The sequence below is a fragment of the Nuphar pumila genome, chromosome 3 (genome assembly GCF_984573655.1).
Source record: "Nuphar pumila chromosome 3, dmNupPumi1.hap1.1, whole genome shotgun sequence".
NCBI classification, from domain to species: Eukaryota; Viridiplantae; Streptophyta; class Magnoliopsida; order Nymphaeales; family Nymphaeaceae; genus Nuphar; species Nuphar pumila.
The window spans coordinates 12,225,198-12,248,125 of NC_143251.1; the positions used below are offsets into that span (position 1 = coordinate 12,225,198).

The window sequence follows — 22,928 nt, forward strand, 5'->3', positions numbered from 1 at the left end:
GATTTTTAATTCAAAACTATCTGAATCCACTAAACAGCTCGATTAGGATATTTTATGTTCATGTTTGGATCTGACATTATATATATATATATATATATATATATTACATGGAGTAACCACTCTTGGCATTAGGGAGCTGACAACGCTGGTTTTAGCCTGCCGTGCCTATTGTTGTCATCCCGACAGTGTAAAACTCCATGGGTGCCTTTTAGAAGGGGATGCCGATGTGAGGATTCGAACTTGGGATAGGGGAAGACATCCCTATCCATGATCCTGAAACCACGTGAGCCACCTCTTGGGGTTAGGTTGGCAAGTTCATTGAATTTGAATCTGGTAAGGGTGTGCCTGCGAACCACAAATCCGAGTCCTGATTGGTTATTGCCAGATCCAATCAGGCTGTTTTTTAGTAGTATCATGTGATTCATTAACAAATTGCAAGTACTAAAATGGCTAAACATGTTAAGTTTCGGACGTCCCTTTTCTCCTAATTGTATCTTTATCCGTTAGTTTCCCAGAACACCTCAGGCATTTGTCCAGTTTATGTTTTGAATCCTCCATAGTCTTCCTGTCAGTTTTATAACAAATGTACAAGAGTAGGGGGTAGCTGCCAGCTCCAATCCGCGCTTACCACACGCCTATCGGTCTTTGGAAGGATTTTTTTCATGTTTTTTTCTCAAATCTGGCATACAGATATGTGATACATACTTGATTTTATAGGAATGAACCCTTGAATCATTCAATTCTGACTCGAGGGTAGGTTTTTATAAGGTTTGAAAATCGATAGTCTACAGTATTCATAATATTCAATCTGAAATTTTCATTAAAAAAATGTGATCCAAGTATCGTTTTTTATCAAATCGACTAAGCTGAACATGTCTGCGAAAACTCCCTGAAAGCCTCTGTTTGCTCGCGGTAGGCTCCTAACTTTTGTGTGGAAGCATATCTCGATAGACTTGCATATAAACATGGTTTTTACGGTCTGGCTTATTGATCTCCATTATATTGCACCTGTGGTTTTTATGGTCTGGCTTATTGATATCCATTATATTGTACCCGAGAATCTTTGTTGGTACCAAAAGGGGTATCTAGGATAAGCTTGGCTGGGTTTTGAAATTTTAGTTGGCTCTATATCAATGGTGGACCAGGCTCGCCCTTATTTAGCTGCTGTCATCCAAAATTGACATTGGTCTATCCAGATAACACGAAGGTTGATGATGACTTGCAGTGAAGGGCAGCCATAGGTTTGCTTCCTCTTTCAGCCTCCTTATCCTATCTAAGATTTGTGCATGGCTTCTAAACCTTGCTTGTGAGCCCCCTTCTAGGTCCCTTTCGATGATAAAATGCATCAGATATGCCAAGTTTCTTTGGATGGGCGATGTGTGTTGACTTGCAAATATATTAACCTCTAGTATCTCTAAACATAATGACAAATATAAAAAATTTCTGAATTATGAAGGAAAATGTGATATTTTGATAGGTGATAAAAACTTTGAAAAAACTCATGGTTTCATTGGTAAAAATGAATATTTTACGATACAAACACATATTCACAAGATCCAAACTTGATGGTATCTAAGAATCTGGTTCCAGATCTAGATACAAATCTCATAGGTCAGGCAGGAACTCAAGGCAGGCCGGATCAAGGCATGATTGCTTGGCCCCAAAACGTGTAGTGGATTCTCTCATTTGTGAGGATTCAATACCCACAAGAAAAGCTTTCTCATCCATTTACAAACATTTGAAAATACCTCGTGAGGCCATTTTCACGCTGGTTTGCAAGCGTGTGAAAATGTCTTTTGTGTAAATGAATCAAATCTGATTCTGATTCATTTACACACATTTGGTGTGATTCCATTTCATGTGGGCAACAATGTGAAATGGAATCAGATCCTCATTTTCAAATGTGTAAATACTTCATTTACACACACAAGAAAAGTGCAAGCAAACATGTTGAGGCTGGGATGCGAGATAATGTGGTCCTATCCTACTGTGCAAGTTTGTTGTTCAAGTTCAAATGAGCTGGGTGCAATCATACCAGTACTAATGCGTTGGATTTTATCGGAACTTCGAAGTTAAGCGTGCTTGGCCGAGAGTAGTATTGAGATGTGTGACCTCCTGAGAAGTTCTCGTGTTGCACTCTTTTTAATCTATGTTGGTGCAGAACCGTTAAAGATGTTGTTAAAGGCGACACTCATCAATTAAAGGTTGTGCTTTAACTAGTCACTTTGCATGTGAGGATGTCATGTTCAAGGGACCTCTTCTTAATATGTGCTATGTTCTTGTCCTGCTTTGGAGTTGTAATAACTTGGTGGGGGGAAAGACAAGCCACCGGATTGGCTACCCTCCTTGGTGATCATTTGTAATTTTATATTTTTTTAGTATATTTTTAAGGTAACCCCTCAGCGTTACTTCTTCAAAAAAAAGTCCCAAGAAGCTCTTTTGCCAGCTGAATATGAGTCGAGTTATGAACAGGCTTGGTTCATTTGCCAGCCCTGACATTATCCTTTATTTTTGAAAGTCAAGCTGACCCCCACCAGTTACGCAACATACCATTGGGTTTCGAACTTGCAATGTCCCAACACATGGTGACATGCACTAACAGCTCCTACCAAACAAGCGGATCCCTGACATTATCCTCTCTCAGACAGGTGTCACCATCCGCTGCGCATAACTACATAAATGTGCTGTCCATCTAAAAGATGGACGGCCCCAATATATTGATCAAATGAGGAGATAATAATTATTATTTTGCCCTATTGCCCCCGCTGGCTTGCCAATTCAATGGCATTGAGTTGAAAAAAAAAGTGACAAAACTTACTTTCGTCTCTCGAAGCAATATGGTAGTTGCCAGTGGATGATAGTACCGGGTCCCAGACAAGAGCCAATTGTGGGGCTCAGCCATATCTGGATCTGGGTCTGGGTCCAGGTCAGCAAAGTATATTTCGGCACAGGTCAGGCTATACCTTCTTTTGGCCCTGCCCCAGAACCAACAATTAACACGTGAAAGCCCTCAGAGAAAAGGTGCTTGCCTGTTGTGGGATCCAGCCAGATCTGGACCTGGCTCCCGCCCTGCTAATGCAGGCCGGGTTGGTCTGCTTTTTTATGGACCATCCCCAGAACCACCAACTTTTAACATGTGAAAGGCCTCAGGGAAAAGGTGTTTTGCCTGTTACAGTAGAACCTGGCCCAAAAAAAAAAATCAAATACAAATCCAACCACCTACCTAAATGTAGGGAAAATGCCCTTTTGGAACCAAACAAAAGATGTCTTGCCCAAGGATGGCTTGTGATCCATTATAGAAGACAAAATTGTAAGAGATGAGGTGAAAACAGACCATATAACAATGAGTTCACTTCATGAAGATGGATATATTTAGAGTGGGGGGATGTGGTCCTTCACCATATACTGTTAGGCCAACCACTTTGTAGGGTATGTTCCAAAACACCCACAAAATGCACAGTGAAACTGAGGTGGAAGTCTTTTGACCCACAATTTGGAGAAAGTTGGAGGGTTGTTCACAGTTATTGCTTTCAAACTGACATTTTTATTAGGGCACAATCTTTAGATTTGTAAATAGGGATGAATTGTTTTTAGTGTGTCACTATCACTAGCATTTTGATTATGATTTTGACTGTGTAGAGTCCAAGTTATACTTTTGGACACTGCCTGTAACTTGTTGACCAAGCTCATGCATGTTTTTTAGCAGACTTTTCATCCCGTAAGGTCATAAGTAGGGGTGTCAACAGATCAGGTTTACCCGGACCCAACCCTATAGTGTCTGGATATGGTGATAAATAAGAACACCCAGGTTCAGACCCGAAGGTTCGATTAATACATGGATCCGGGTATAGTTTGTGAAATTTTATACCAGACCCGGTCACAACCCAACTTTCGATTAAGACCCACAAATTTTCAATGTAAAAATTATAAAAAATATTATTTTACCGGGTTTGGTTCATGTAATTCTTATAGGGTCCAAGTATGTTTTTTCTTATAGTATACCCGATTAGACCCAGGTCAGGACCTGATACCATACCCAAAAATTGGGCCCAAGTCTGGTTCCATTTGGATCCGAACCAAACCCGACCTGTTGACATCCCTAGTCATAAGGCTTATGACTGGATCCACTGCAATCAAACCTTAGAGGACTGTATGAATTTTGAATCCCTTGGATATCCTAGGGATCTGCTCAGATATAAGATCATCGATCATACAAGCCCCTGCTGCCTCAGATCTGAGCAGCGGTGTCAATGGGTCGGACATGATTCAGACAGGTGAGTCTGAACCCGGATCTGACTTTGAGGTGCCATACCCAATCTGGACCTAAGTCTGAGCAGAACCTGCATAATAAAAACCAGGCCTGGATCTTATAAAGATTACATGAACCAGACTGGTCTATACCTGATCAAATAAATTTTTTTAATCTTTTTTTTTTTTTTACGTTGAAAAATTGCAGATCCTAATCGGTATTTGGGTTGGAGACGAGTCTGCTATAAACTTTCACAGGCCATACCCAGCTCCAACTAATTGCTCTTTAAGCTTGACCCAGATTCTAATTGGTCCTCTCTTTTTTTTTTTTGTATATCACCAGACCTCACCCTATAGAGTTTGGTAGGGGTTGGGTTCGGGTCAAACTTTACCTATCGACAGCCTTAGATCTGATATCCAAGGCTATCAAACACACCTTAGATTAGGCTCAATAAAGCCTAATCCCAAATCGAATCCGATCCGTTTACATTATTGTAGTAACAGGTAAAAAGGCTTTAGAGAGAATTATGTTCTCAGAAGTGCATATAGATCGCCCGGGTGGCAGTGGGCTTGGGGAGAAGGTGCTGTCCCATGTTCGACTCTCACTAGGTGTGCAAGTGCCTTCAACTGGTGGGTTTCCTAAGGGCTTGGATGCTGGTGACCCGACCTCGGGATTTACCTCACAAGGAGGCGGGTCCATTAAGAGACCCGGTTCTCGATGAAGGTTCCTCATCATTAAAAATAAAATAAAAAATCAAACTATCCAACAACTGTTATGCATGTGATTTATGTATGTAATCACCATACTTCACGCACCAAAACGTGGAGTACGCACATGCCACGTCACACTTGTGGTCCATCATCCATGAATCATTTCCCTTTATGTCATGTGCTAACATAAACATGTGGCTCATCATGTACCACACAGCTTTTATGTCAGCTACGACTCAAGTTCACCATCAATGCGACGACACCTTTGGAACCGTTTAATGGGACATCAAAACAGGTTGGGTTTGGTTTGGACCCAGGTAAAACCAAACTTGGATCAGACTTTTGGGTACGGTATCAGGTTCGGGCCCGGGTCTAATCAGGTCTACTATAAAATAAGCCATACTCAGACTCGACAAGAATTACGTAAACCAGAACTGGTAAAATAATATTTTTATATTAAAAATTTGCGGGTCTTATTCAGAACTCGGGTCAGGCCTGGGTCTGATATAAAATTTCACAAACTATACCTGGGTCAATGTATTAATCAGACCTTTTGTCCGGACTCAGGTCTTAATCAGGTTTTCTTATTTGTCACCATACCTGGATCCTATAAGGTTTGGTCCGGGTAAACCAGGCCCATTGGCACCCCTAATCAAAACCAATGTTATTAGTATGGGCCAGTATCAGCCAATATGCATCATATCATAAACTTGATAATTGCGTATATTTTAATAAATATAAAAAATAAAAAATTAATATTATTTTAAAATTATTTCGATAGTTTTAACATGTGTTATGCTATGATTAACATATAATGATTTTTTATTATTTCTAGGTGAATACAGAACGATTCAGTTAAGTATCGGTATGGGGGGCCGATACAGCTGAATCGGTGGGCAAACGATTCAGGGCCGATATCGATGCTGACAACATTGATCCAAACCATAATAGTGGTTTCTCTGTGTTAAATCATAAAAATAAAAAAAAATGTATAATATGACTCGACATGTGACACGTTCGAAAGGCGACTTCATACAATTTTTGAAAAATAGGACACGATGACATAGATTTTAAAAATATTTTAACCAATAAAAAGTACTAGTTTGACATTTTAATATGTAAACATATATTTTAGAACAAAATATTATAAAAACCGTGAACAATTATTAAATGTAAAATAATATTTGTACGTGTCATAATGTGTCCAATCGTGACACGAGAAATATGCAGCTAAAACGTGTCCTTAATGAAAGGGTGCTCACAGATTTGAGCTGTGTCAATCTGCCTGGCCAGCCAATGGGTTAGATCGGGGGGTGTCAACGGGTCGGGTTTACAGGGACCTGACCCATACCAAACCTTATAGGGTCTGGGTATGGTGATAAATAAGACCCGATTAAGACTCGGGTCTGGACTTCGAAGGTCCACTTAATAATTGAACCGGGTATATTTTGTGAAATTTTATACCAGACTCGGGCTCAACCCGAGTTCCAACTAAGACTCACAATTTTTCAATGTAAAAATGAAAAAACATTATTTTACTGGGTATGACCCAAGTTTGGTTCATGTAGTTCTTATTGGGTCGGGGTATGGTTTCTCTTATGATTAAAACCGGATCTAGATCAGATACCATACCCAAAAATTGATGCCAGGTTTGGTTCCACCTGGGTCCCAACCAAACTTGACCCGTTGACACCTAGGGATGACAGTGGACTGGGAAGAGGGTGGGGGATAAGGTCTCCACCCTCGCCCTGTCTCAAAATCTTGCCCTCTATCCCTGCACGAATTTGGATTTTAACCACCATCCTTGCCTCCATTCTCGGTTCAAACGGGGCAAGGCGAGGCGGGGCCTGTTTCCCCTCGCTCCATTGTCATCCCTAAAAAAGGATTGGGAATGGGGCGGGGCAGGGCAAGGCAAGGCAGAGATCGGAATGAGGATGGAGCGGGGCGAAGGAAAGCGTAAGTCCATCCCCACCTTCATCTGCGTACGAGGTTTGATTTTAACCTTCATCCATGCCTCCATTCCCGTTTCGTGTCCTCCATCTCCGGACCATACGGGGAAAGACAAGGAGGGGCCCCGGCCCCGTTTCCCCCCGGGTCCACTGCCATCCCTATTGACACCCTAGTTAGATCCCAGCTAGAGCCTGACTGGGGAAGGTCAGAAGTGGCTAAACATATTAATTTGTTGGGTTGGTATATTTGGAGCCCAGCTCGGAGACTAGTCAGAACAAGGTGGGACCTAGCTGGTCCCATAAACACTTTAAAAAAAAAGAGAGAGAGCTGAGAATTGTTCAAATGGAGCCGGTTTATGACAAGTTGAGTCTGAATTCAACCATATAGGATCCAGACAGGGTGGCCATGAGCATAATTAAAAAGGACCCGATGTCCGATTTAGAGCTGGACCCACAAAGTTCACCTCCTTACACCTACTAGTGGATTTTGATTAGGATTCCTCTTATCCTATCTGATAAATATCTATTATATTTTAAATATGTCCCAAACAAAAACAAAAATCACGATTTCATTGAGATATTTTCAAATGCCGGCATAATATTGTAAAACAGGATATTTTCATAATATCATTTGTTTTGAAAATATTGTGTTTTTTACCGCATTAACATGTGAAACCATTTTTTGGTATTTTATATTGCTTTTATATTTATTTGTTTACATATATTATACATATTCCCCTAATTTTTATATCATGATATATATATATTTAAGAAAACGAGAATTCTAGCTGACATTTTTTCCGAGACCAAGATTTCTGACGTTGGTCATATCAAAACTCACACGGTTGTGATTGAAAAGAAAAATTGAAACCAAATCCTCTTTTCAAACACAAATAAAGCAGATAAAGAACAGTCACACAAAACAAAATAATAAAGAAAATTTGCCAAAATGGAGGTCCTATAAGCCATTGAGCGGTGCCCAAAGAGCATGTTTGATGGCTTGTCTCGATAATAGGACGTGGTGAACTGCGTTCTGCGCATCAGCTGCATTCATTAACATGTAATTTTCGATCCACCTCCTCTCTGTTACAAAAAGAACAGGAATAAAAGAAACGATTAAAAAATAAAAAGCTCATGTCCTCCCCCTAACACAACTAATGAGGTTGGTGTTCTTTAGAAGGTGGGTGAGATGGCCCCTTTCACTTTCTTCATGAACCAAACCAAAGCCCAAGTACCCAACACAGGATCCAACCAAGAGAAAGAGAGAGATGTGGGCAAGCAAAGGGACACCAAGAAAATTTATAATTAAGAAAAAAGCAATCACATCGTCATTTTCAAACCAAGGACTAGAACATGTCAAGGAACGACTAGGGTCACCATTAACAGGTGGAGTACCCTACACAAATAAAGCAGGAAAAGAAAAAGGTAACTCGTGGAATAAAAATCTGCTACCCTAAAGCAAAATAGAAAGAAAATATCTTTAAATGAAAATTCAATGTACCCTTTGGAAACAACCTCACTCCCTAATACAATAGCATATTACAAGCCAATAAACAAATTGGCTTACCCAGTATACAAATACAATACCCACAGAGAAATTGAAAAGAAAATTATTAGTGACACAAAAATGGGGTACCCTAAAAACAAAGCAAAAGGACAAATTTTTATTTGCCCTAAAAATCTAATATACCATTTAAGCCCCCCCCCCCCATGGGATTGCAACAAACCAAAAACCATGAAAGAAGTCAAGCAATGGTTTGGGCCACCCCATAAAAAAACCCATCACATACCCTTTGAAATCAAAAGAGTGCCCTATAAAATTTGGTGCAAGTGCAACCCTAAAGACATCCAAGTTTTTTTTATTAGGATGCAGGCGCAGAGACCTAGCTGCACTGACTCAGCTTGCCGTACTAACGATCTCTGACCATGTCTGAGGGCTTACCTCTTGACCCATGGAGTCGCCAAGCTTGGGCTTATGCATAGAGAACCTAGACTGCTTGTCAAACGGTCTAGACCCCATCCCACCACTTCAAACCCTTTGGGTTTAAAGACATCCAAGTTATGTACCCTTTCTTCCTCTCTTTCAAATTCAAGCACCCTAAAATCCCCAGCCCCAAAAGAGGGGAAACATTAGACAGCAAGTGTAGGGTTGTAGTCCCACATGGTGAGAGGGGTTAGGCTGGTCATAGGGGCCCCTGATTAGTCAATGGTCCTACAACGGAAGTTGTTACTAATAGGACTAATTAAGACCTTGCCTTCTTTTTTTTCCTTCCTCATTTTCATTTCTTTATAATTAACAAGCAAATAGAAATGGCGATAAAATAAGTTATTGAACTCTCTCTCCTCCCATCTCTGTCTCTCCTTCTCTGTTGCGAGAGGAATACTGCCCCCCTTCTCGCCGAAAAAGTTAAAATCATCGAATGGACGAAAAACCATAGGGCATCCGCAGGAGAGGAAGAAAACGGAGGAATCTGGCGAATCGATGCACCGATACCGTCTCTCTTTCTCCCCTTCCTTTTTGGTTCTTTCTGGTACGTGGGTGAATCTTTTCACCACCTTTCTTCTTTCACCCTTTCTTGGGTTTTTAGATTTGGGTTTTTTTTTCTGTTTTCCCTTGTTTATGCTAGCTGCAAGGTGGGGGGAATGGAACGCATGGTGAAAATTTGGGATTTTGTGGGTGTTTTGCGTTGTTTTTCTTCTTCTTTGTGCATTGGTTTGGGAATATGGGTGATCGGAATTTGGGGTTTTGTTCATCTTTCGATTCGGTTGGGTTAAAGGGTGTTTTCCTATTGAAGCCATCGTTAATTGTCTCCCTTTTTATGTTTTTCTTTGGATGCATGGTGATGTTTTGGTTGATCAACTTAATATGTGATCTTCCAATTTGTTTTTTTTCTTTTTCTTTTTCTTGTTTTTGGTTCTCTCTCTTAGTTGGGTTTTCAATTATATTGGTGAGGTTCATTTCTGTTCTTTCATGCATTGGTTGGTACTTGGAAGACTTTCTGATGAACCAAGATTCCATTTTTCCTAACCTTTCTTTCTTTATTTTTTTTCAATTATGTGTACTTCTGCGATGGATTTTATGTTTGTTGTTGAGCAGAAAATGAGCTATTTGTTAGCGGTGACAATTTATGCTATTTAGATCGGCGATTAGTTGTTGATTCTGGAATCAAAAGAAAACCAACTGGTTTTTAAGAAAAAAATTGATTTTGAGTGTATGGTTTTACTATTCCTGTGGAATGGTATTTGGCTTTTATGCTGATATCAATCGTCGTTTTATGCTTTCTATTTTTTATGGGCAATAAGCACGATATCTAGTGTTGTTGTAGCTGCATAGCTGCTGGTTACATGTGAGTTGCTTTTGGTATCATGTTTATTTCTAACATCGAGCAATGCATTTTGTATTGCTATTGTGAAGCTGGGGCATGGGAGGTATAATGGGTGCAAGCCATATTCAAGAAAAAACCTCTGGTGCACACTCTTGGCATCAGTAACATGGGTTCCTTCTTTCTTTTCTCCCTCATTGAGCTGTGGTTTCACCGGCCTCAGCCACATACTGATTAACAACATGCATCTTCTTACACATGTGGTATGTAGGATGTATGTCTCTTGCAATTCTGTTGTAAGGTCGAGTCTGTGAATTATATGGCTAATTTGATTGGCAAATGTGATTAGCACTTTTTAGTTGACGATGATGCTATGTGGCTATTTTCATTGTTAAAATATCCGTGCCTACTTTAGAAATTAGAATGTTTGATTGGAATTCATGATATGTGTGCACAGATGTTCTCTATGGAGCTCCCATATATGCATTTGTAGGCTTTTCTCCAGCAGCATCACAGATTTTCCTGTAATTGCTTAGTTATTCGCCTGAGCTTAGAAGTGATTGCTAGCTTCAATATGTATTCCAGTTCCTACAAACATTTGCTTGGGGATGCAGGTTGGCATGCATGTTTAATAATAAAAACTAGTGCCTATGTTCTTCAAATATTAAAAATTACACTATGTTTAATTCTTCCCAAGAAAAAAAAGGCACACTAAGAGTATTTCTGGTTAACTAGAAAAATTCCAAAGTATTTATCCGCCCAACGCACTGTGAAATCTATCTCTATCTTCTCCTTTCTCAAACATTGTCCACTTCTCAGATCTGTCAGCACAGCCTGCTACCACCCTCATATCCACTGCCACTCCCTTTCTTCTACCACTGTGACCACCATCATCACCATGTACTTTTCTTTCTCTTCTACTACTGCCCATGTCTGTTTCATTCTCCTTCCCCCTCCTGCCACCAACCATGAACCATGGTTTCTCCCTTCTTTCACTACATCACCACCGCTACCACCATTGGCATCTATCTCTTTTACCTTCTACCACACCCACCACTGCTCTTCTCTCTCTCTCTCTCTTTTGGTTACAAATTGTAAATTTGACAAGGACAAAGGGTCTCCAATAGCAGGAAAATTATGGGAGTGAAAGTTCATAAGGGGTGGCATCCATTGCATATCACAATAAAAGGCATTGAGTTGTGTATGTGAGCATAAATTTAAGAATATAACTCAAGTTGGGTTAATAGAAACTGTTTTTGTTTGATGAGAAAAAGAAGGGCACTGGGCCTTGCATGGTTGAGGGGTGGGGAGGGAATTTTAGTTTAAGAGCATAACTAAAGTTGGGTTAGTAGAAAGCGAAGGTAATATAATAGAAAGCTTGTTTTTTGATTGGCACAAAAAAGATTAGCTGCATTTCTGACATGAAAAACTTAGGTGTGTTTCTATTATTGTGTATTTCTTAGGTGCTATTTTTAAAAATTTACTGTGGCTTTACTGTCAAACATAATTTCCTGGGCCTAGTTATCATTTTTTTTTGTGCATTATATTTGAAATGAAATGGGGATCTTCGAAACACGAGCTTAGATTAACAAGAGCAAGTGTCAAGAATGACACTAAAGCATAACCCTTAAAAAGGGTATAACTGGAAACAAAATAAAAATAAAAATGTATTCTTTATTGATATGAAAAACCAATTGCTTAAGAAGCATTGGAGTAAAATACAAGAGGGGCTGCACCCCTTTATATACACAGCTGAAAGAGGACTCAATAGAGCTGTTGGGCACAGTCCAACAACTCTATTAAGAGCTGTTGGACTGTGTCAGTCCAACAACTCTATTGCTAGTCAAGTCTGGACAGGACTTGACTAGCAACAGTCATTCTAGTTCAAACTGAACTAGATGACATAAAGACAAAAAATAAAAATAAAGGAAAAAAATTACAGAAAAGAAAGAAAATGAAAAATGTATTTATATATATAATAATATAATATTATTATATATACATATATGTACAGTTTTACATTTTAACACTCCCCCTCAAACTTACGGTACAATGAGCGAAAGTTTGTCCAAGAGAAAGTGAAATCGGGGAGCAGCGAGAGGCTTTGTAAAGAAGTCTGCTAACTAATATTCTGAAGTGACATATGGCAGATCAATTATCCCGTGTAGATATTCCTCTCTGACGTAGTGACAATCCATTTCGATGTGTTTGGTGCGTTCGTGGAATGTTCTGTTACTGGCAATGTAGATCGCACTTTTGTTGTCACAACACATTTGTGAAGCCTTTGTTGCTTCAACTCCCATGTCAGCAAGCAGTCGTCGGAGCCAAACTACTTCCATGGTCGTGGTTGCCATGGCTCTGTATTCAGCTTCGGTGGATGAGAGAGATACCTTATGCTGCTTTTTACACCTCCACGAGATTAATGATTCCCCTAAAAAGACACAAAAGCCCGTGGTTGAGTGTCTGTTATTGGGATCACCTCCCCAATTAGCATCAGTATATGCAATTAAATCAAGAGAAGAGGAGGAAGATAAGAAAAATCCTCGTGAAAGAGAGGACTTGATGTATCTGATAATACGCATGACTGCTCCCATATGAACAGAAGTAGGAGCATGTTGAAATTGACTTGCTGTATGAACAACATGTGCTATATCTGGTCTGGTAATGGATAGATAGGAAAGTGCCCGACAAGCTGTCTGTAAGGAGTAGGGTCTGCAAGAAGTTCTCCATCATCAATCTTCATTTTAACATTAACAACTTCTGGAGTGTCGACTTTCTTATCATCAGTAATATCAGACCTGAAAACAATATCAAAAGCAAATTTAGTCTGAGATAATAAATATCCTCTAGGAGAATAAGCAACTTCAATGCCTAAAAAATATCTCAACAAGCCCAAATCAGTCATTTCAAAATGAGATTTGAGAAGTGTTTTGATTGTTTCAACTCCCTGTTTATCGCTTCCGGTGATGATCATATCATCCACATAGAGAAGAAGCACAATGATCCCTGCATCAGAATTCTTAATAAACAAAGCAGTGTTAGTTAAACAGAATTGAAAACCAATATCAATCATAACACGACTAAACCTATCATACCAAGCTTTTGGTGCTTGTTTAAGTCCATAAAGAGCTTTTTCTAAGCGAAGGACTTTACCCTTAGGAATACTTAGACCAGGAGGGGGTTCCATATATACTTCTTCAACTGGCTTTCCATTTAAAAAAACATTTTTGACATCCATTTGAAAAATAGACCATTTTTTGATAGAAGCTAAGGCAATTAAGGTTCAGACAGTAGTCATACGAGCCACCGGAGCAAAGGTTTCTTTATAATCAATCCCATATTCTTGGGCATAACCTTTGGCTACTAAACGGGCTTTATATCTTTCAAGAGTACCATCACTCTTGGTTTTAATTTTATAAACCCATCGACATCCTATAGTTTTCTTCCCTGGAGGAAGATCTTGAATATTCCATGTAGAAGCCTTTTCAAGTGCATCTAATTCAGCTTTCATGGCTTCTATCCATTTGATATCATTTTTTGCTTGAAAATATGTGGATGGTTCTTCATATGAGTGAATTAATGCAATAACTGCCCTATATGTGGGTGAGAAAGACTCGTATGATACAAACTTTCCTGGAGGCCTCGAGATTCGAGTTGATTGTCTAGTTGGAATGTTAGAATATTTCTCAAGTGCACATGGAGGATTAGACTCTTGTCGCCTGGAATATTGAATAATAGTATCTCTATGAACTTCTTCATTTTCAACATTAAGATCAATAATTCTTTGATCATCATCAAAGTTACAGTCAAGGTCATATTCATCAGATGTTGATGTTAGATCTAGCAAAAAGGAGTACTCAGTGACGTCTTTTAATTTTCTAAAATCAAAGAAGCTCTCATTTTCAAGAAAGGAAACATTTCTAGACACATATAGTTTATTATTTTTGAAGTCAAAACATCTATAACCTTTCTGGTTTTCAGCATATCCTAAAAAGGCACAGGGAATCGCACGAGGGGAAAGTTTATCATTTTTGTCAGTAAATATGAAACATTTGCACCCAAATATTCTTAGTCTAGAGTAGTCTGGAGAAATGTTCATAAGTTTTTCAATGAGAGTGATATTTTGTAACGAAGAAGATGGCATCCTATTAATGAGATAGGTGGCAGTTAAGGCAGCTTCTGCCCAAAAGTCTTTCGGGACTTGATTTGCTATTAATAAAGTCCTAGTGGTTTCTATAATATGGCGATGTTTTCGTTCTGCCAGTCCATTTTGTTGAGGTGTATAAGGACAAGATCTTTGATGTGTGATGCCATGCAATTTAAGATAATTTTGAAAATCTGTGGATAAAAACTCTCCCCCTGAATCTGTGCGAAAAATAGTAATATCATTTTGAAACTTGTTTTTAACCATATTATGAAAAGTTTGAAAGTATGAAAATACTTCAGACTTATGTTTGAGAAAGTACATCCACGTATGTCGGGAGAAATCATCGACAAAAATAACATAGTAAACAAATCCTCCTTTAGAAATTACTGGTGCAGGACCCCAAACATCCGAGTGTATTAATTCAAGTGGTCTTGAAGAGAAAAAGGTTCTGTTCTGAAATGGTAATCTTTTCATTTTGCCGAGAATACAATCTTTACAATCAAATGATTCAGAGTTACAAAATTTTCCTAGATTTGGAAAATGTTGGATTTTGGCTATATGTGGGTGACCAAGTCTCTTATGCCGCAGTTCCAACTCTATTTTTTGAATATTATAATAAAAAGCTTTCTTCGGCATTTCCAAAAAATCCATGTAATAGAGTCCTCATTCTCTATGGCCTTCCCCAATCAGCTTGCCTGACTGGCGATCCTGTACCCAACAACCATGAGAAGAAAAAGAAATATTACACCCATAATCAGAAATTTGAGATACAGATAAAAGATTTAAATTTAATTTGGGAACATGTCTAATTTCTGGAATAAAAAAATTTTTTGTTTTATAAATTTTTTCAAAATTTCCTATTCCTTCTATTTCAAGAGAAGTCCCATCAGCAGTAAAGACCTTTGACACACTTGTTTTATTTTTAACACATTTGGATAGACTTTGATTATTTGGGGTCATATGAAAAGATGCACCAGAGTCAAGAAGCCAAGAAATTTTACCTAGATCAGAAAAAGATGAGGCTGCTGCCCCGGTTGAAGCTTCAGATGAGGAAGAGGCACCTTTGATGAGAGGCTGAAGAATCTCCATTAGTTGGGCCAGGGAAACTGGTGCATCCTGATCTTTAGGCTCCGATCCAGCAATTGCAGCTCTTTTTTCTCTCAGCTCCTTAAGTTTGGGACATTGTGGCCTGTAGTGTCCCGGTTCATGACAGTGATGACAAATAACTTTCTTCTTATCATAGTCACCATTTTGTCGGTTAAAGTGAGGAGGCCTATATGATCGAACATGATTCCCTGGTCTAGACACGGCTAAAACGGAATCATCTTCAATTTTTAAAGAACCTTTCCGGAGACGATTTTCTTCCATTGTTAACTCTTCAATAGTTTCAACAATAGAATGAATTTTTCCCCGGTGAAGTAGGGCCGATTTAGTGGTTTCAAATTCCGGCCTTAATCCAGTGATAAACTGGTAAAAATGTTCAGCATCGAGTTGTTTCTGACGAAGCTCGATGTCTTCGGCACAATGCCACTTTGGTTCTAAAAGGGAAAGTTCTTCCCAAAGTTCGGACAACCCATTGTAATATTCACGAATAGTTTTGTCTCCTTGTGTCATCATTCGAACTTTTTCTTGGAGGTTGCACATGTGTGCAATATCTTTAAGGGAATACATATTCTTAAGGTATTCCCATGCCTTATCGGCATGATCAAATTTGGCAAGACTTGAGCATTTTTTAATGTCAACGCTATTGATAAGCCATGACATTATCTTCGCATGAGATATTCTCCATTCTTTCCATTTCTTCTCGTATGCGGCAATAGCCTTGATTTTCTCTTCTTCCGATAGAGGGACCTCTTTATCTCCCTCCTTTTTAGTAAGAGATAGCTTAGGTTCCGAATCGGAACCATCCACAATCCCCCATAAGCCTTTTCCCCATATATGGTGCTTCATGATTGAAGCCCATATTACATAGTTCGTATCGCTTAGTTTCATAGGCATGATGGTGACTTTATCATTGTCATCCATCGATTACAAGGAGAGAAAGAATAGGGATAGAAGAGAAACAAGAAGGAAAATGAAAAAGAAAGAAAAAAAAACAATACAACAAGATGTGAAATCTTCTCCAATGAAGTGATAAAACACTTCTCTTCAAGTGGCGAACACTTTTGCAAACGGGCACGGAAACCGAGGCAGCTTTTCCTCAAGATTTAGTACTTCCGCGGCTCTGATACCATGAAATGAAATGGGGATCTTCGAAACACGAGCTTAGATTAACAAGAGCAAGTGTCAAGAATGACACTAAAGCATAACCCTTAAAAAGGGTATAACTGGAAACAAAATAAAAATAAAAATGTATTCTTTATTGATATGAAAAACCAATTGCTTAAGAAGCATTGGAGTAAAATACAAGAGGGGCTGCACCCCTTTATATACACAGCTGAAAGAGGACTCAATAGAGCTGTTGGGCACAGTCCAACAGCTCTATTAAGAGCTGTTGGACTGTGTCAGTCCAACAGCTCTATTGCTAGTCAAGTCTGGAAAGGACTTGACTAGCAACAGTCATTCTAGTTCAAACTGAACTAGATGACATAAAGACAAAAAATAAAAATAAAGGAAAAAAATTACAGAAAAGAAAGAAAATGAAAAATGTATTTATATATATAATAATATAATATTATTATATATACATATATGTACAGTTTTACATTTTAACAATATTGCATTCACAACTTAATGGATACTTAACTTTGTTTTTTTAAGCATTTGAGAAATAGGAAAATTATTAAATATTGCATTCTGATATTTTCCATTGCCCAAATACATATAGGAAAACTCACATATCTGGAAATCAAGACAGTGCATGGGTTTACTATGGTTTTCAGCATTTAGGCATTTAAATATCGGTTACTCTTTAGATATTAGAATTTAAATGAGATAGCTACTATTCCTTGGCAGCTGCTTCTTTCTCACACTTGCTTTGGGCTGTATTCAGTTCTCTGAATAATTCAATGTAATGTGCAATTTTAAACTGCTTGAACTTTGCTAAATGCTGAATCTATCTTTTCTCTTCTATGCCTCCATGTTGTTGAATTTGTCTAATGTGTTCATCTGTTCTGTTTATGTATTATCAATTGCATGCTTCAAGTGTCCATAAGTTAGCTTGGCCAGTTTGCTCAAAATATCTTCTGTCTGCAATTTGCTGGGAAGCTATTAATCTACCTGTTTTGGATTAGCCATCCTCTTTGTGAAACTCATAGGGGCCTTTGTGTATCTTCTTTCCATAAATTTTGCTTGTTGCATTTACTTTCAGGGTTTCATTATATTAACACATATTTTGTGGGAGAGTGCATCTTTGTATTTTCCTGTTACTAACGCTCTTGGTACTTTCCTATGATCCTTTCACAGACTAAGTGGAAATCCTTTTATTAGCTGATGGTGCACGCTTTTGTACTCTAAGGTCATCTTGTTCAACACCAGTTTAAAACATAGGACCATCAATGCAAGGTCAAAGGAGTACTGTTCATTCTTTGCTTGAGGCATTTGAATTTGACAATGGATCTAGCTCAAGAAATGAGCAAGAAGTTTATTGGAATAATATGATAAACTCAGGAGGCTCCCAACATTTACGTGATTATCTGTTATCTTCTAGAGAGCATGTGGGTGTGTCATATATAGATCCTGTGAGTCACAATGGGAGCAGCTTAAATGGTTGGACATCAGGTGGTGCTAGTACTAGCCGGCAGGATCTTAACCATCCTAGCAATAACGATGTCAAAATGGATGATGAATGGAGTTCATCATTAACCATGCATGCTGGAGTTGGTCCACCACTAGAAGAAAGACAATTGGGACAGACTGATATTCCTTCATTGGAAAGTGTAAACATAAGCTTGCGCAACAGTCTTCCAAACGAGCCGTTAGACCATGCAGACTCTAATCCTAGTGATACTTTCCACAGTTCTGATCTTGACGCTGGATTTGTTGGCACTGATATTCAACCATTAAAAGAAGGTGGCTCTGGATCTCCTCAGTATGCACCATCGACATCTGTAGCCAGGCAGATGCTTACCGGGAGTTCTTCTGATCCTGGTGGGAGCTCATCAGGTACGTTTGGGAATTTGGCAGATGATAATGATGGTAGGTCAGGTTGTTCAATGGATGGGAGGCGATTGTCCTGCAAAAGGAAGAGCTTGGAGACAGTCGCTGGTCAATCCTCACTGAATGAAAACAGTTCCCATCTGCAAGTTGGGAACAACATTCGGCACATACTTCCTTCTAGGCAGAATGGTAGTTTGAGTATTACTGTTCCTTCACAGCATCCTCCAAGTGTCAGTTCTCTTGAAGAACAACTGAACCCGACACCAGGTGTCAGTAACAGTGGAGCAGTTCCAGATTGCCATTCTTCTTTGTCTATGGGAAGTGATGCTGAAGGCTCTCAAAGAAGTTTTCGTATGAGAGTGAATCCAACATATCCTCAAGAGTCATCCCCTAGTCATCTGTGGCCTACAGGAAATTCTTCAATGCGAAGTCATTTTTGGCCTCCTCATTCATCCTCCTCTGGTAGAGTTTTCCCATCAAGCAGGTCCTTGGATTTGAGATCAATGATTGCTGGTACCAGTTATCCCCATAACCAATCTAATGTCCACCATCTTCCTGGTTTTCATCAGAGTTTACATTCTTTTGGTTGGAATGGGGCATCTAATTCGAGAATTGGTAGTTCATCCAGTTCTCATGTCATTTCTGGAGAGAGGTCAACCACTTTGCACGAGGATTCAAACTCAAGGGCTTTTCCTAGAGGCATCTCTGATCATATTATGTTTCCATCACCCCCTGAGACAAGATATTTTGCTCAAGATCCAGCTAATTGGGGTTCTACCAGTGGGAGCGTACCTGCAAACACAAATTCAACCACTCGAGCTGGTTCAAGTTCTACTCCTTCTGGTCCAAATGCTGGTTGGATCCCTGCCCAGGGCCCTCATCCTCATTTTCCGCGCAGGATATCAGAGGTTCGGAGGTCCTTGTTTCCATCTTCAGGCTCTGACTTTGGAGTTCAAAGCAGTTCTTTTCCATCTCCAAGTTCAGTTGATGCCACTTCCTCTGCTGAGATGGGGCTTTCTTCTGGTGCTGCTGTTCAGCGGCATCCACATCACTATCTGAGATCAGGTTTCTTAATAGATAGACCAGGTGATGGTATTCTTGGGCTTCCCTTGTCATTGAGGAATCTGCAAGCTGCAAGCGAGGGACGAATTAGGCTGATGACTGAGGTATGTCCTTGAATTATAATATTTCTGGAGAACTATCAAGTGCTTTTTTGCATTTTATCCTCTTTTTTATGTTAAAAAAATTGGTCTCTGGGGTGTGGACTGGTATCTAATTGCCTAAGTTGTTCTCAAATTTAGCACCTTTGCCATCATCTGCATGCAACAGTCCATGCTAGTCTCTGTTTTGTGTATACTGTATAGGAATAAGTGTGATGTTTTAGTGGAAGTTTGATTGGATAGTTGAACAACATAAAACTCCTCATGGTGATTCTAGGGCTTATTTTTATAAAATATAATAATGTGTCTTTATCAGAGTAGACTCAAGTATTTGATACATATCCAGTTCATCTCTTCAAGTTGACCATGAAGGGAAACTGAAGGGTTACATTCTCACTTATTCTGCCAATGAGTGAGAATGTTAATGGCATGTGTATAAACAACAGCACATGCATCTCTGTATCTATGTGAACATTGAAGGTTGATGCAATTGGAGAAGTGTCTTGTCTAGTATAAACACCATGACTGGATGCTTTTAGAGAATGTATTAGCGCAAGACTCGTGTTTTTCGGAGGTGTCATTTTTCTTGACAATTTACAGGTTGCTTAGTGGGACCATATGAAAATCCAAAGATGCCCATTGTCCAATAATCAAGCCATGGGGGATGTTTAACAGCACTGAGAACTTGATAGCTAGATGACTAATATTTGTGGGGCACATCTTGGTCTATAGACGGCCTATTATTGTCTACTTGACTGAGAACAAAAGGGAAAATATGGCGAAATATGTGATGCTGGTAGATAAAAGCAGTGTGGTGTTACTTGGCTTGAGAGGAATATGAGATAATAAAAAGGATGTGAGTACTATTCCAGAATTGCTTCAAAGATCCTTTTACGCTAGTGTAGGATGATTTGAACTGTATGGAGCCTGATATAGAGTAGGATCATTTAAATATGAACCCAGATATACCAGTGTGAGTTGGATGGTGGATCATAATTGAAAGTGGAGGAATCGGTACCTACATGGAGGAAAAATCAACCATGATTACCTAGTCGTGCTAGGTCTAAATATACTAAATTGTGCACAATAATTACTTGGTTGAATGACGACCTAGCTTGGATTGGTTTTTTCTGAGAGGTATGAAAGTGGAGCTCCAAAGGTATTTAGTCTCTTTGTTATTAAGAACCATTATTCTTTTATCTTGCAGTGTCATGTCTGGTTCTCTCCTCGTGTCTTCTTTACTTTCTCTGATGCATTTTATTCTCATTTCTCATAAAAACAAATGAGCTAAGAGCAGATGGTTAACTGTATGAAGAAGAAAAATAAAAAATCTACTAGAACAGTAAGTTTATGAGGTGTGGTTCGAATAAATTTTATGCGGATTATTACCAAGAGAGAAAATAATGCCCAAATTTTGGAAAAATAGCATGATGTTATAGTAGGTAAAGTAAAACATCTTGATGTATGGTTACATCAGTTGACACACTGTTTAATGATTGAATGTGTAAAAAGGATGCTATTAGCGTCAAATTGTCAATTAGAAATGTAGACTGACATGATACGCCTATTTCAATATGATTTATTTTCTTGGCCTTTGAACATGTTCTTGCCTCTTATAGTGGTTATATATGAATCATAGAATTGTGAACTGAGAACTTTTAGTTTGGTATTAATCTGTGTTGTATGTGTGTGTGCACTTGTGCACATGTTTGTATGAGCTAACAAAAAATGATGGAATTGGGATATGCATATTAGAGAATTGGAGCTAGTACTTGTAAAGATGAAGGTATTCTTTGAGAATGTTTAGTCATGTAATAAGTAAGATATGCATTTCAAAGAGGTGATACACTGATACTCTGTATATTGAATCAGTGATGGTAATAGCTGAGGCTTTGTGATGCTGCTATGCATTATCTCCTTGTAAGACCTTTATCTCATTTCAAATTTTATAACTATTTTGCCATTGAAGATGCCACCATGGCCGAATGCCTAGTATCTTATGCATCTTTGATCATTGGAATAGGTGGAAGGTATAATGTGGTTTTCATTTTTCAGCTTGTTTTATGTATCTGTCATATTCGTTTTGTGTTTACTTGATTCTTTCTCACAGCATCCCTTCTTGTTGACTCTTAATTGATCCTCTATTGTTAAATTGATGTATATTTTTTCTGGATAGGTGTTAAATTGATGTATATTGACCTGACTTTGTTGTTTTATTTCATTTTCTGTATGTTTGGGGAAGTCCTTGTCTTGATCTTTTATGTTCATGTATGTTCTTGAAAACAGATCCGAAATGCCTTGGATCTTATTCGTCGAGAGAGTTTAAGATTTGAGGTTAGTATTCAATGATATAAGGCAATGACAGTAACATTATTAATTAGAAGTCACTTTCTGTGAGAATGGACATTTACCTTAATCAGAAATATGTGGAATGAAACTGGCACTTTTGCTTCTGATTCCTAGGTGCAAACTTGTTTCTTTATGGTCTGTTGGAAAGGGTGGAATTTAGTTGAATAATGTCCGTGTGATGGTTGTAGGATGTTTTGATTCTGAACCAGTCGATGTTTTATGGTGGGCCAGACTTGCATGATCGGCATAGAGACATGCGGTTAGACGTAGATAACATGTCATATGAGGTAAAAATCCTATGGTAGAACTTCAATTGTGTAAACATAGCCTTGGTTTGAAGCTGGAAATTGTTGCAATCAAGTATTTTGAGCATATGATTGCATTCTTGCTGAACTTTCAGGAACTATTAGCGTTAGAAGAGCGTATAGGAAATGTGAGTACAGGACTAAGTGAGGAGACCATAATGAAGTGTTTGAAGCAGCATAAATATAGTTCATCAGCAAACGAGTGGGCGATGGAGGTTGAACCTTGCTGTATTTGTCAGGTGAACCCAAATATACGTGCTTGATTCTGTTCTAGCTGTAACTTGTTATTTCTGCGTGCACTCATCTTTCACCCTTGCTGACAGGAGGATTATGTGGACGAGGAGGAGCTTGGGGTGCTGGATTGTGGGCATGACTTTCATACAGGTTGCATCAAGCAGTGGCTGATGCACAAGAACTTGTGCCCAATTTGTAAAACTACAGCGTTGGTTACCACATGAGATTGATGGTAGGCCTGTTGCTTGATGACAGCATGAGAAGAGGGGAAGCGCGGCTGCTGCTGCGCACACCCTCCCTTTAATCTAACATCTTGATAATAGATGATAATATTTTAAGTTATAAGCCTATTGCTTCTCTCTTCTTCCCAATATTTTGAAAGCTGGTCTTATGTTTGATTAATC

The 22,928-nt window shown here is 38.8% G+C and overlaps 1 protein-coding gene across 4 annotated transcripts; it reads left to right on the forward strand.

The window, feature by feature from the left end:
* Window positions 1-9,245: 9,245 nt before the first annotated feature.
* On the forward strand, window positions 9,246-22,895 carry LOC149841986 (putative E3 ubiquitin-protein ligase HIP1). Of its 4 annotated transcripts, XM_089998820.1 has the most exons (7): window positions 9,246-9,439; window positions 10,324-10,494; window positions 17,784-19,642; window positions 21,923-21,970; window positions 22,174-22,272; window positions 22,386-22,529; window positions 22,614-22,895. In XM_089998820.1, exons 3-7 carry the CDS (start codon window positions 17,876-17,878, stop codon window positions 22,746-22,748), a joined length of 2,193 nt encoding a protein of 730 aa, XP_089854946.1. In that variant the 5' UTR covers window positions 9,246-9,439; window positions 10,324-10,494; window positions 17,784-17,875; the 3' UTR covers window positions 22,749-22,895. The 4 variants fall into 4 exon arrangements, 3 of the variants coding, with proteins under 3 accessions (XP_089854946.1, XP_089854944.1, XP_089854947.1); XR_016430748.1 differs by lacking the exon at window positions 10,324-10,494 and having other exon boundaries at window positions 22,217-22,272; XM_089998818.1 differs by lacking the exon at window positions 10,324-10,494.
* The last annotated feature ends 33 nt before the right edge of the window (window positions 22,896-22,928 follow it).